General features: G+C 41.3%; 1 protein-coding gene across 4 annotated transcripts in view; it reads left to right on the forward strand.

Annotated features, from left to right (window-relative positions):
• The window catches only part of REEP1 (receptor accessory protein 1), a 146,069-nt gene that overhangs the window by 64,037 nt on the left and 67,971 nt on the right, over positions 1 to 14,061 (forward strand). For all 4 annotated transcript variants that reach the window (XM_069101061.1, XM_069101062.1, XM_069101063.1 and 1 more), the window contains exon 3: positions 9,928 to 10,004. In XM_069101061.1, coding sequence (XP_068957162.1) covers positions 9,928 to 10,004 — 77 coding nt within the window. The remainder of the gene's footprint in view (positions 1 to 9,927; positions 10,005 to 14,061) is intronic.

The following is a 14,061-nucleotide window of genomic DNA, read 5'->3' on the forward strand; positions in this document are numbered from 1 at the left end:
TAAGGCCAAAATGTTTTTTATTGTTGGGAGATGGAATCCAAGGTCACGAAACTCTACATTTCAAGTATTCAGTCTTGGTTATCTTGGCGCAAAATTAAGATCTTTCACATTCTCTCTCGGCACATCCTGCTTGTTAGACTTGGAGTGTGTCTTTTTGAGGATGGGCCTCATGGCAGGCAGGACATAGGTCCTTTTCCTCCCCAGCTATGTGGCTGAACAGCCTTTGATGAATGATTCCAGTTCATTCTGACTTGTAAGCCAAAATGCAGGGATGTAATCGGCAGTGAGAAATAGAATTGCTAGGTAGATTGGCTCATTGTGTTGGCTGGTCAGTGAATCCTCTTCCCAGGAGGGAAATTGACTTGAAGACTGAGATGAGAAGGGAAATCTTTTTTTTTTTTTTTTTGCCTTTTGGAGGGCAATTGGGGTTAAGTAACTTGCCCAAGGTTACACAGCTAGTTTTTTTGTGCGGGTGTTACGTGTCTGAGGCCGGAACCGAACTTGGGTCCTCCTGACTCCAGGGCTGGCGCTTTTACTCACTGCGCCACCTAGCCACCCGGGAAATATTTTAAATATGGCATAAGACCATTGGGAATTGCAGGGTCTTGAGTGATTTTCAAGTTGTGGTATCTCAGTGCACCCTTACCTACTGAAGCTACATGAGCTAAGTGAATCAGATGGTATTTTAACCAAGATTTATTAAGATTCTACCTTGTGAAGAACATTTTGGTGGACACTTAGGGATAGGCCAAAATAGTCTAAACCCCATATACATACATAATTATAAAATTATTATCATAAAATAAAATTATGCAAATATATAATGGTTATTATAGAAATAAATTATAATTTGTAAATGATAAAATTTAAGATCTTCTCATATAATTATTTATCATTTCCCTTCACACATTTTCCATTCTAGTTAAACTTGGCTCCTAGATAGTCCCCCTGTATAAAATTTCATTTCCTACCTCTGTGTCTTTGGCCGCTTGGTGCCCTGCTTCTCCTTCACCTCCAAGTTGAGGCAAGTCAACAAAAATTTATTAAGTGTTTACTACATTCTAGGCATTGGGCTAAGAACTAGAATCACTAATATCCTTCAAGGTTTTTCTTGATTTCTCTCAAATTGTTTCTGATCTCTTTAAATCACTTGGATATGTTTTGTATTTACTTATCTGCTCCTGTTGTATCCCTATCTATTCTCACTAGAATGTAAGCTCCTTGAGGGCAGGGGCTTGTTATGCTTTTTACCTTTTGTATCCAATGCGTTTAATGTTGGTGCCTAGTCTGTAACTGCTGCTCAATAAATGTGGTTGAATTAATACCTATGCATATTAATAGATGATAGAACCTTAGTACAGTCACTGCTCCAAGATGGTGGTTGTTATTTTGAGCCTGGGAAAAAAATCTAAATACGATTTGATTTTTATGAGGCATTAATATCCTTCAGGTCCACCACCTGGTAGAAGGGATCAGCTTTATCCTGCTTGGCTTCAGAGGGCAGAATGGGGACAGGACAGGTGGGCATTGCAAAGAAGCAAATTTAGCTTTGACATTGTCATTCCTGAGGCCTAGAGCTGCCTCAGAGTGGAAAGGCTAGCCTCAAGGTCAATGGCTCCCCTCAGCAGAGGCCTGGGAGCAGAGGGCCCTGACTGCTCATTCTGTAGTCAGTACAGGGGATGCTTATTCAGATATAGTGGGAGTAGATGACATCTCTGAGCTTTTAGTAATGGCTTTTGTTTACTTTGTATGTATTAAATATATCAAGTACCTTGCATCTATGCTTTACCTAATACCTCTATATTATATACACATATATAATATATGTATATAAAATCTGATTTTCTTTCCCTTCTTTTTTTTCCCTCTCTTCCCCCTCCCTCCCTTTCCCTTTCCTTCCCTACTTCCCCTTGTGCAACTTAATAGCCCTACCAGGGATTCTGTGTCATGGGCCTCTTTGTTAACCTGGTGAACCATATGGATCCTTGTTCAGAATAATATTTTTAAATGTACAAAATACATAAAATTACCAAAGAAACCAATTTTATTGAAATTAGATAGATAGATAGATAGATACATACATACATACATACATACATACATAGAGATTTTTTTTTTAAGGTTCGTGGGCCCCAAGTGACCAAGCCTTGACTTAAAGAGCTGCCTAGATGAAATGAAAGGCTAAGTGACCTTCTCAGGGCCATGCAGCCAGTATGGTTCAGAGACAGGATTTGAACTCATGACTTCTGAGCTCAGCTCATCTTGAGGTACCCTCAGCTGCCTCTTCAGTACATGTTGGTTCCACTGATAGGATATAAGTTCCTTGAGGGCAGAGGTTATTTAATTTTTGTCTTTGTACCCCCATTACCCAGCACAATTTCTGGCCTATCATATCACCTAATTGTTGCTTGTTAATTAGTTGAGATAGCTGATGACTCAGTGGAGAAAGTGCCAACCCTGGAATCAGGAAGACTCATCTTTAGGCATTCAGATTTGACAGTCACTTCACCCTATTTGCCTCAGTTTCCTCACCTGTAAAATGAGTTGGAGAAGGAAATGGCAAACCAACTCTAGTATCTTTACCAAGAAAACCCCAGGGGCAACTAGGTGGCACAGTGAATAGAGCGCCAGCCCTGGAGTCGAGGACCTGAGTTCAAATGTGACTTCAGACACTTAACACAAAAACTATCCATGCGACCTTGGGCAAGTCACTTAACCCCAATTGCCCTACCCCCCCAAAAAAAAAGCAAAAAAAAAGAAATGTCTTTTTATTATGAATTTTTATTCTTGTTGTTCAGCATTCAGCCATGTCCAACTCTTTGTGACCCTGTGGACGCCAATACCGTCTATAGGATTTTCTTGGCAAAGTTACTAGAGTGGTTTCCCATTTCCTTCTCCAGCTCATTTTACAGAAGAGGAAACTGAGGCAAACAGGGTGAAGTGACTAGTAAGTATCTGAGGTCTGATTTGAACTTAGATCTTCCTTAGCTAATGCAGATCAGAGTTATGTATATACATACATACATAACCATGTATTTATGTATAGACACATATATAAATTACAAAAGCTTAAAATGCATTAAGACTTCTGAGACATTCTGTATATATATATACACATATAGGTGCAAATATATAGTTACACACATATACATATGCATATAATATACATTCTATATGTATGTGCATATGTATGTGTGTCTACACAAACACACATATAGATGTTTATATATTTCTCAGGCATGTATAGCTCTTGGTTACTCTTAGTGGGCAAAATATTCATCACTATTAGTGTTTTCCTTCCCTCCCTCCCTCCTTTCTTCCCTGTTTTCCAGTGATGTAAAGAACTCATTCCAACCAATGCATGTGGACAGCTTGTAGTCTGGGGCACTGATGTTAAGTGACTCGCCTAGGATTATAGAGCCAGACTATATTAGAGTAGGAGTTGAACCCAGGTCTTCCAGACTCCAAGTTGAGTTCATTATTCACTAGCAACTGCCTCTCAAGTGTATGTGGGTGGGTGAGGATGTAAATACTTATATACACATAAATATGGATTAAAGATAACTTAGATATTGAATCTGGGTTTTCATTGCTGTAGGGCACTACGAGATGAGAAAAGCTCTCTACCAAAGCAAGTCACCACACTCTCTGTAGCTTCTGGTCTTCAGAGAGTTGTCTTGAGCACTGAGATGGAGTAGATTTCAGAGGTGGGACTTGGCTACAAGAATAGCTCTCTCCTATGCCACTCCTACATATATATATATATAATTTTATATATATATATATATATATATATATATATATATATATATAATTTTATTATAATGTTTGCTGTGATGTATTCTTAGCCTGGTGGCAGAGAGCGAGCAAGTTAGTGTGATGCCCTAGAAAGGGCTGCAGTTTGAACTAAAGCCTGGAGCATTGATCGTCTTCCTGAACTTTTTTCCCTTGTTCTTTTTTCATTGTCATAAGGAATGGCTCTCTGGGAGTAGGAGAGGGGATAGATCATTGGGAAACGTAGATGATGTGAAGACAAAAGATAGTAATTTAATTTTTTTTTTAAATCATGCTAGTGTCAGAGTCAGAAGATCTGCATTTGTAGATCTCGACTTCTTACCAGCTGTGTGATGCTGAACAAGTCATTTCTCCCTCACAGTTTTCACATATGTAAAATGGGAGAGTTGGACTGGATTTCCCCAGCAGCTCCATTATCTGTGGCAGGAGCCCCAAATCTGCTTTGTGTTATGGCTCTCTTTGATGACAGTCTGTTGAAGCCATGGATCCCTTCCCAGAATAATGTTTTCAAATGCATAAAATAAAATACATAGGATTACAAAGGAAACTAATTACATTGAAATCATTATCAAACTATTAATGTTAAATATTAAATAATATTTAAATATATAAACTAATTATCTCAAAAATGCTAAATAAATGTTAAATATCAAATTTAAAATTAAATAATGTTTCAAATGCAAAAACAGGGTTACAAAGGAAACCAATTATATTGAAATGCCATTACCAAAATATTAAATTATTGTTAAATTAATTTACATTTATAAATTATTATAATGTAAATTATTATATTAAAATGTAAATACATAAGCATTTTAAATAAATAAGATACACAGGATTACAAAGGAAACAAATTATACTGAAATAGTTTATCAAAATATTAATATATTAAGATTATTTAATATATGAAGGCCTCAGCTTAAGAACCCCTGGTCTATAGAATAAAGTCCAAGGTCCTTGGCCAGGTATTCTCTGCCTTTGTATGATCCTGGGGTGCCTGTCACCTGGGTAAATCTATGCTAGCACAGCAAGGGTATTACAAGCTCCTTAAGGGTATGTAGGTGGAGCAGTGGATAGAGTGCCAGCCCTGGAGTCAGGAGGACCTGTGTTCAAATCCAGCCTCAGATACATACTAGCTGTGTGACCCAAGGCAGGTCACTTTACCCTGTTTGCCTCAGTTTCCTCATCTGTAAAATGTGATGGAGAAGAAAATAGCAAACCAATCCAGTATCTTTGTCAAGAAAACCCTAAATGGGGTCACAGGGAGTCGGACACTGTCCACCTGAACAACAAGCCCTGCTCCTTAGCACTGGGCCTTCATGGACCAGTCTGTTCCCCTCCCAGACCCACATGCTAGGTCTCTACCCCCATACCTTTGCCCCATCCATTCCTTGGGCTGATGGCTAAAGAATGGGCCATCAGCCGCAGGCATTGGTTATCAATGGCCATCATGCACAGGCATGTGTCATCTCACCCAACCAGGCAGCACCAGAGTGAGTCAGTTATCAGGATGCAGAGGTCTGTTAAATGACGTCCTCTCCATGCAGACTGACATCTGGGCCATTTCTAGCTAAGTCATCCTGCATTAGGCATGCCGTCTGCTGTGTCTCCTGAGCTGACGCTGTCCCGGTATTTTCAGTGACTTTTCCCAAAGGGCTTTGTCCTTCCTGGGAAGGAGCAGTCTTGGTGCTCAGCCTAACTGCTGAGTAATTTCCTGGGTTCTCATTCATTCACACAACTACCTATCCAGCTCCCACTCTTTCTTATTCCTTTGTTTTCCTTTGCTCAGCTGTGTACAACTCTCCATGACCCTATTTGCGGTTTTCTTAGCAGAGACCCTAGAGTGATTTGCCATTTGCTTCCCCAGCCTATTTTATGAATGAGGAAAGTGAGGCAAATAGAGTTAAGTGACTTGCCCAGGGTCACACAGCTAGTAAGTGTCTGAGGTCAGATTTGAACTCAGATCTTCCTGATTCCAGGTCCAGTGAGCAACCTAGAGTAAGAGTAAGGATGGGTACTCTTCCTCTGCATTGAGTACCTATTAATAGCTTGCACGTACGGTAGCATCTTAAGGTTTGAAAAAGGTGTTAGATATCTTAATGGAATATCATAGCAACCTTGGGTTGTTGTATTGCATACACCATCATTCCTCTTTTGATAAGAATTTTATATAGCGCTTTAAAGTTTTCAAAGGGTTTTATGCAACTTAGTTCCCTTGAGCCTTACAAACTACCCTGTAAGGTGGGTATTATTATTACCCTCATTTTACAGATGAGGGAACTGAAGAACAGAGAGGTTAAGTGACTTGCCCAGGGTCATACAATTAATAAGATCTGAGGCAGGATTTGAACTGAGGTCTTTCAGATCCCAAGTCCCACACCCTATTCATTAGTTACTATTTAGTCATGTTTGATTCCGAGGACCACAGCATGACAATACTATCCATGGGGTTTTCTTTACTGGAGTGGTTTGCCATTTCCATCTTCAGCTCATTTTACAGATGAGGAAACTGAGGCAAACCGGGGGAAGTGACTTGTCCAGGGTCACACAGCTAGTAAAGTGTCTGAGGCCAGATTTGAACTCAGGTCTTCCTGACTACAGGTCCAGCTCTCTATCCACTGAGCCATCTAGAGGCCACCATTTTATAGGCAAGGAACTAGCCTCAGAGAGGTTAGTTAAATGGCCTACCCATAGTCACACAGCTAGTAAGAGACAGGATCGGAACCCAGGTCTTTCTGACTCCAAATGTAGCAGCTGCTGGTCGAGGCCTTAGGCTTGGTGCTATAGCAGTACAGAAAAGAATGAGACCCTCTCTGCCTTCAAGGAATGAACAATCTGGTAGGTGGGGAAAAACAAGTAATAACCATTATTAATATAGTTTTTATTAATATTAATAATATTAATAAACCAACAACCATCATTCAAAGAAGTTCATGGAAAGTGTCTTTGGGCTGAAAAAAAAAGTGATTAAAGTGTCTGTGCCCTTTAATCTCTACCAGAACAAGGTCCGAGGCAGAAGAAATTTTCACATATATCCAAATGAGAATAACAGGGCTTCTGTGGTATCAAGGTACTAGAAACGAAATGAGTGCCCATCATTGGGGGAGAGCAAAACTAATTGTGGTTTGTAGATGTAATGGAGCCCCTTAAGACTCATCTCTGATTCCCTCCTTCTCTGAGAGACCTTTCCTTGTCCTTCTCCCCCCACAGTGGCTAGGTTATCTGGCCTCTCCTTTGCATGTCTCTTGTATCTATTTATATACATGTTTTCTCCCCCATTAGAATGTAAGTTACCTGAAGGCAGGGACTAGTTTTACTTTTTCCTTGTATCTCCAGTGTTTAGCAAAGTGCCCAGCAAGCACTTAATAAATTCATGTTGATTGATTGGAATATTACCATGCTGTGAGATATGATGAACACAAAAAGTTCTGAGAAACCTGGGAAGAGTTATGTGAACTGATACAGAATGAAGTAAGCTAAACTAAAAAATAAATACCATCCACAAAGTCTATGACATGTAAAAGGGGGGAAAAAGTCAATATAACAAAACTGGATGCTGTGTGATTATAATGACCAAGCTTGGTCCAGGAGGAGAGAGAATTCTTTTTCCTCCTTCCGCAGCCCCTTTTAATTCTAGTGTCCTCCCTCTGTTAATTATTTCTGATTTATCCTGTGTAGAGCTGCTTTGTATGTATTTTTTTTACATGTCTCTCCCATTAGATTGTAAGTTCCTTGAGGGCAGGGACTGGCACATAGCAGGATATTAATACACGTTTATTGATTGATTGGAGGAGTGAGTCCTATGAGATTGTAATTTTGCATTCATGCTTTGGTTGGTTTTGCTGAACTGTTTAAAAATTTTTTTAACTATATCACAGTGGAAGGTTTGATGAGGAGGAGGGTGGAGAAGTATTTGGAAATCACTGTGATAGAAAAGTGAAAGACGTCAATAAAATCTTCCCCCTCCCCGAAGGGCACATGGGAAAGGCAAATATAGCACCCAGAAAGCTTCCAGCAAGTATCTAGTGTCTGTGTGAGGCCATATTCCTTTGCTCACAAGCCACCATTTTCCTTCTGGATCTCCACCAGCCAATTCCACATACATGATAATAATGTAAAAGGGGCATTTACTTAGAGTAGAATTCAAGGTACATCCCAAGAATTAAAATGAGGCAGCAAACATAACCTGTGGCCCAAATCACCCTTCCCATCACATGGAGAAACATTGGAATTCCAAAGAGAAACAAGACCCTTCCAGCTGATCAGGGAAGGCTTCCTGAAGAAATCAACTTTGAAGTGGGCCCTTGAAGAATGGGTTTTAATAAATGGCAGTGTAAAGGGAGTGGTCATCCCTGATGAGAGGGATCAGAGACAAAGAGGCTGGGAAATGAGTAGTGAAGAAAGGAGTAGTAAATAGTTTGACTCCATGGAACATAGAATTTCTATACTGATGTCTGATTTACAGCCAGAAAGGACCTCAGAGCCCTAAACCCTTGACTTTACAGATGAGGAAACTGAGGCTCAGAGAAGCTGAGTGGTTTGTACAGAGTCACACAACCTATAAGTATCTGAGACAAGATTTGAACCCAGGTTTTCCTGACACCAAGCCTAGAGTTTTATCCACTATAACATAACATATCTCATATAACACATGAGATGAGAAACATCTCAAGGGAATAGTAGTAATGATGATAATAGTAGCATTCATTTAGTGCTTTAAGGTTAATGGATATATGCTCACTTGATACATACAACAACCCTGCAAGGTAAGTGCCTTCCCTCTCACCCATTTTATAGGTGAGAAAACTGAGGGAAACAGATGTTAAATGACTTGTCCAGGGTCATGCAATTTGTAAGTGTCTGATGCTGAATTTGAACCAGGGTCTTCCTAATTGCAAGGACACTCTAGCCACTGTACCACCTTGCTACAGGGGATAAAACTAGAAAAATAGACTAGGGCTGGATTGTGGGAGGCATCAAATGCCAAACTAAGGCAACTAGATTTTATTCTGAAGACCACTTAACAATGTTGAAGATTTCTAAATAGGGAAGTGATGCAGTTATAATACTAAGTAACATTTAGATAGCATTTTTGAAGTTGTTCCTCACAACAACCCTGTGAGGCAGGGATTATTATTATCCCCATTTTACAGATGAGGAAACTGAGGCCTAGAGGAGTTAAGTTACTTTCATAGGGTCACAGAGCTAGTAAGGGGAAGCAGCAGGATTTGAACCTGGGTCCTTCTGGCTCCATGTCCAGTACCCTCTATTACACTATGTTGCTTCTCATAGTCATTAGGGGTTAAAATACTTGATACATTCAGTAACTCTTCGGAGTTAACATGTTACTAGGTAATATCCTCTTTTTTCAGATGAGGAAACAGTTTCTGAAAGGTTACATTTTGTGACTGGTTCTATAGGAAGCATCAGAAGTGATATGGAGACACAGGTCTTCCCGATTCCAGTTCCTACAATCAGTAGCCATGTGTAAGCTGTATCTGGGGTAGGATAGGAGGCAGGGACACCAGTAAGGAGTCTATTGCAATATTTCAGGACCCTTGCCCTCAAAGACAGTGAAAATCTTGGAATTTCTTTGCAGAAAGTTGCTCGAAGATGAAGGTGCTAATTTATGAGGATAAATAAAAGGGGGCAGGTGTGACAGAGATTGGGAAGAGGAGAGAGCTTGTGAGAGAAGGGAAGTGTCCCAGATTCATCCGCAAGGGTCCCTGCAGTGAGGCCAATGTACCAGTCCACAGCTCAACCTGTTTACTTTGACTATAGCTCAGCTCCAGGGCTCTGGGCCTAGGGTTCATCCAGGGAATCTGCAGGGACTCTAGGAAAGTGGTTAAGCCCAGATCTGAAGGCCTGTTTCCTTGATTCTCCCTGGCCTCTGTCTGAGGGTTGGACTTGAGGTTTCTGAGTAGACTATGGAAACATACTGGCTTTTTTTCCAGACTCTGAAAACCAGACCAGAACTAGACCTGCCTTTGTAGAGGAGTCTGATGGATGGGAAGGGGTTGCCAATCTCAGCCTGGAAGACTGCTTGAGCTTTTGGCTGGCCTGATGCTGTGGGAGGTCAGACAAGCCCTTCCTCCCTCTTCTCATCAAGCTGGTTGTTTTCTCTCCCGACAGGTAAAATGGATGATGTACTGGATTATATTTGCACTTTTTACAACAGCAGAGACATTCACGGATATCTTTCTTTGCTGGTGAGTGAAGACTGGAGTGGGGGAATGGGAGAGTGATTAGGAACATTGTTCTGGTAATTCTGGAAGCAGATACTTATGGTGGTGGGGAGTTTGGAGGAAGGGAAAGGAGGACATTGGACCAAACATAAGATTATGGACTGAGAAATGTCAAGGACCTCAGAGGCCATGGGGTCTAATACCATCATTTTACAGGGGAAGAAATGGAGGCACCAGTTTGACCTTGACTGTGTGACTAAAGGTCATAAAGCTAGTACATGTCTAAGGTGGACTTGGAGCCCAGGAGGGCTTCTGGGGCACTCAGCCCTGCATTATAATACACTGTCATGTACCCAGAACCATCTCTGTGAAGTCCTTCCAGGATGCTCTGGGCTGAGAAACAGCAAAATTCAAGTCTCTGGTTCTGGTTTCAGACAACTGTGATTGTTTCCCATATGGTCTGTTTCCACCAAGTTTCTTCCTTTCCTTATACTGCAGTCCCGCTTGGGGACATACAGATGTCAGCCCCTCTCTCCTCTGCATCAGAGAGGTGGGGATCTACCAGGACAAAATGCTGCATACATTTTCAGATGTGGTCACAATATTAGATGCCTTTGTTTGTTACTTTTTGTTGCAAGGAAGGATTTAATCTTGAGTTGGAAAGAGGGGTTTTTCTCTCCAGAAATTACAGTTATAAAGAAAAATTCATCAAAAGGAAAATAAAGAAAGGAAAATCAAAGTTGATGTCAAAGAAGTCAGAGAACCAAAGAACAGGAGAAATGTGCCTCAGTTTCCTTATCTATAAAATGAGGTGACTGACCTTGATGCCCTCTAAGGTCTTACCTCTAAACCTATGATTCCATATATTCAAAGATGACAAATCCAGTGTCATTATCCCTATTTTAAACACAAGAAAACTAAGCTAAATTTCCTACCTCTTCTCCCCATTAGAATTAGAGGTTAAGAATTGGAACTTCCCCCTCATTTTACAGATGAGGAAACTGAGGCCCATAGAGGGCAAGTGATTTGCTTAAGGTCACTCACAAAGTAAATGGGAGAGCTGGGTTTTAAACTAGGTCCTCTGGTCACAAATACAGCACTTTGTCCATTGTTTACTGAAAAGGTCAATGATGAAGAGATTGCAGGGCCCTTCTCTTTTATCCCCAGCATTCCCTATCTCAGCCTGTGTCTAGTTTGATGTCTGAATTGTTTTGTTTTGTTTGCCTTTTGGAGGGCAATTGGGGTTAAGTAACTTGCCCAAGGTTACACGGCTAGTTTTTTTTGTGTGGGTGTTAAGTGTCTGAGGCCAGAACCGAACTCGGGTCCTCCTGACTCCGGGTTGGCACTTTACTTACTGCGCCACCTAGCCCCCCACCTTGATATCTGAATTGTTCCCCAATGTCTATCAGCAAAACACAACTCTCATGATGACTGAGCATAACCTGGAATCGACCTGGGGACTTCTGGGTTTGTGGACCATGGTGGAGGCTCTGGTCCAGCTGCCATGTCTCCCTCTCCACTCAGTGCTGGGGAAAGCATGCCAAGCCTAGTGGGAAGGTCAGTCTAGTTACTTTAATTATAGGTCAGTTCCAGGGCTCTGGGCCCAGAGTTCCCCTGGAGGGCCTGCAGGGGCTTGAGGAAAATTGATGGAGCCCAGATCTAAAGCCGTGGATCCTTTCCCCACCTCCACCCAAGGACTGGATTGAGTTTTGGGCTATGGAAACATTGGCATTTTCCTAAGCTCTGAAAACCAGGACAGAATCAGATCTGCCTGAAGTCTTAACTCCCTAACTCTTAAGGTGGGAAAGAATGAAACAGGAGAAATGTCCCTTTTTTAAAAAAATAAATTTCTTTTTTCGATGAACAAAAACTTATTTTCTCTTCCAGCTCCCCTCCTCATCCCACATTAGAAAAAAAAGAAAGAAAAACAAAAATCTTGCAACAAATATACAATAAAACATTAAACAATATAAACTATCAATAAAATAAACAACAAAATAAACAGGGTTTTTTTTAACCTTGTAACAAATACACATAATCAGGCAAAACCGATCCCTTCATTGACCCTTGTCCCAAAAGCCTGTGTCTCGATGTGCCCCTTGAATCCATTTCCTCTCCATCGGAGTTGGGGAACAGGCATCCTCTTCCATCCTTGGCCATGGGGCTGGTCTCTGCATTGATCAGTGTTCTTAAGGCTTTCAAAGTTGTTTGTCTTTACACTGTTGTTATGATAGAAGATCTCCTGGTTCTTCTCACTTCTGTCTGCCTTTTGTCATTTCTTATAGCACAGTAATATGCCTTTGTATTCATACACCCTGAAGTTCAGCCATTCCCCTATTGAGGGGCACTCCCTTAGTTTCCCGTTTTCTGCTTCTACAGAAAAAGCTGCTAGAAATATTTGTGCACATATAGGTCAGTGTCCTCTTTCTTTGATCTCTTTGGGCTGTCCGCTTATCAGGGTATCACTAGGTCGAAGTATGTGCATAGTTTAGTAACTGTTGAGGGAGAGGCAGCAATTGGTAGAGGGCTGAGTTGAGAGTTGGGAAAACTTGGGTTTAAATCTGGTCTCAGAGACTAGCTTGGTGTTCCTGGTCAAGTCACTTGACCTCTGTCTGCCTCAATTTCCTCGGTTCTAAAATGGGGATCATAATAGCAACCTACCTTCCAAGGTTGTTATGAGGATCAAATGAGGTATTTGTAAGGCACTTCTCAGAGTGTCTGGCAGATAGTAGGTGCTTAATAAATTCTTATTTCTATCATTCCTTCTTTCCTAATTCCAGAATGCTTTCCAGAATGGATGAACCAATTTGCAACTCCACCAACAGTGTATGAGTGTGCCTATCTTTCCTTAGCCCCTCCAGAATTTGGTCTAGATGGAGAGCTGACATCTGTTGTCTCTTATTGGTGCTAGAAATGCCTCATTTCTGGCAGAGTGAGTGTGCTGACCACTGGACTTAGGGAGCCTCATCAGAATGTAATTAATTAGGTAGTAGAATCTCAGAGTATTTTTGAAAATCAGCCAAGCATTTGGAGTAGTGATTTGTAGTCTTTCTGGAGAGAGTACCAGGTTTAGAGTAAGCAGACCAGGGTTCAAGTCCTCTCTCTCTCTCCCACTTACAGGAGATCCTTTCATTTCTCTGGGCCTCAGTTTCTTTATCTATAAAATGGGAGGATAGAGATGGTAGAATTAATTGACCTCCAAGGATTGTTGTAGCTCTGACCTTGGTAGGAAAAGGGAGTGGGGAGCTGCTCTTCATGTGTTCATTTGGTTATACATAAGAGTGTGTATGAGAGTTAACAGGGCCTGGAAAGTTCATCCTTGGCTTCCTGGATTTGAGGTGGGAGGCCTGGGAAGAGGCCATTGGCAGCTTAAGCTCAGTCCTAAAGGCTGAGGGATGTGCTGGCTTTGGAATGCTCTGATCCTTTGTCACTCTGTCCCTGGAAATTCCCCCTTTGTGGCTATGACTGTTCAGATCAGCTGGTGTCTGTCCGCATGTCTCTCCCATGGCTCAGTCTTTGCAGAAAGAATAGGAAGATGTTGTCTGGAACAGGAGCCTGTAGTGCCCAGGGGCCTACAAGGAGGCAAGTTTTTTTCTTCAGAGCTCACATCTCCTGACCTTGACATGTCTTTTGTGGCTGGGTATACAAAGAGGCTGTGGGGAACAGGGCTTTGTTTCCAAGCCAGAATTTCTTCCCTGGTCAGGGTGCCTTGAGGTTTTCCCCTGGGTGACCTTGGAGAGAGAGAAAAGAAGGGTGTGTGTGTGTGTGTGTGTGTGTGTGTGTGTGTGTAATGTGAGCAAGTATGAGTTGTGTGTGTGAGTGTGCAAGTGTGTATTGTTGTGTGTGGTATGTTTGCATGTGGTATGTGTATGTATGTGTTGCATTGTGGTGTATTTGTGAGTGTGTTTGTATGTGGTGTGTGGTATGTGTGCATTATATAAGTGTGTTGTCTATGTATTGGTGTGTGTAAGTATATATATGTTGTGTTTGTGAGTATGCAAGTGTGTGTACTGTTGTGTGTGTGTAACTATGAGTGTGTTGTGAGTATATGGGTGTGAAAGTATGCAAGTATGTATGTGGT

Source organism: Petaurus breviceps, unplaced genomic scaffold (assembly GCF_028583685.1).
Source record: "Petaurus breviceps papuanus isolate PSGF00001 unplaced genomic scaffold, PetGlider_PUasm1.0 446, whole genome shotgun sequence".
Classification (NCBI taxonomy): Eukaryota; Metazoa; Chordata; class Mammalia; order Diprotodontia; family Petauridae; genus Petaurus; species Petaurus breviceps.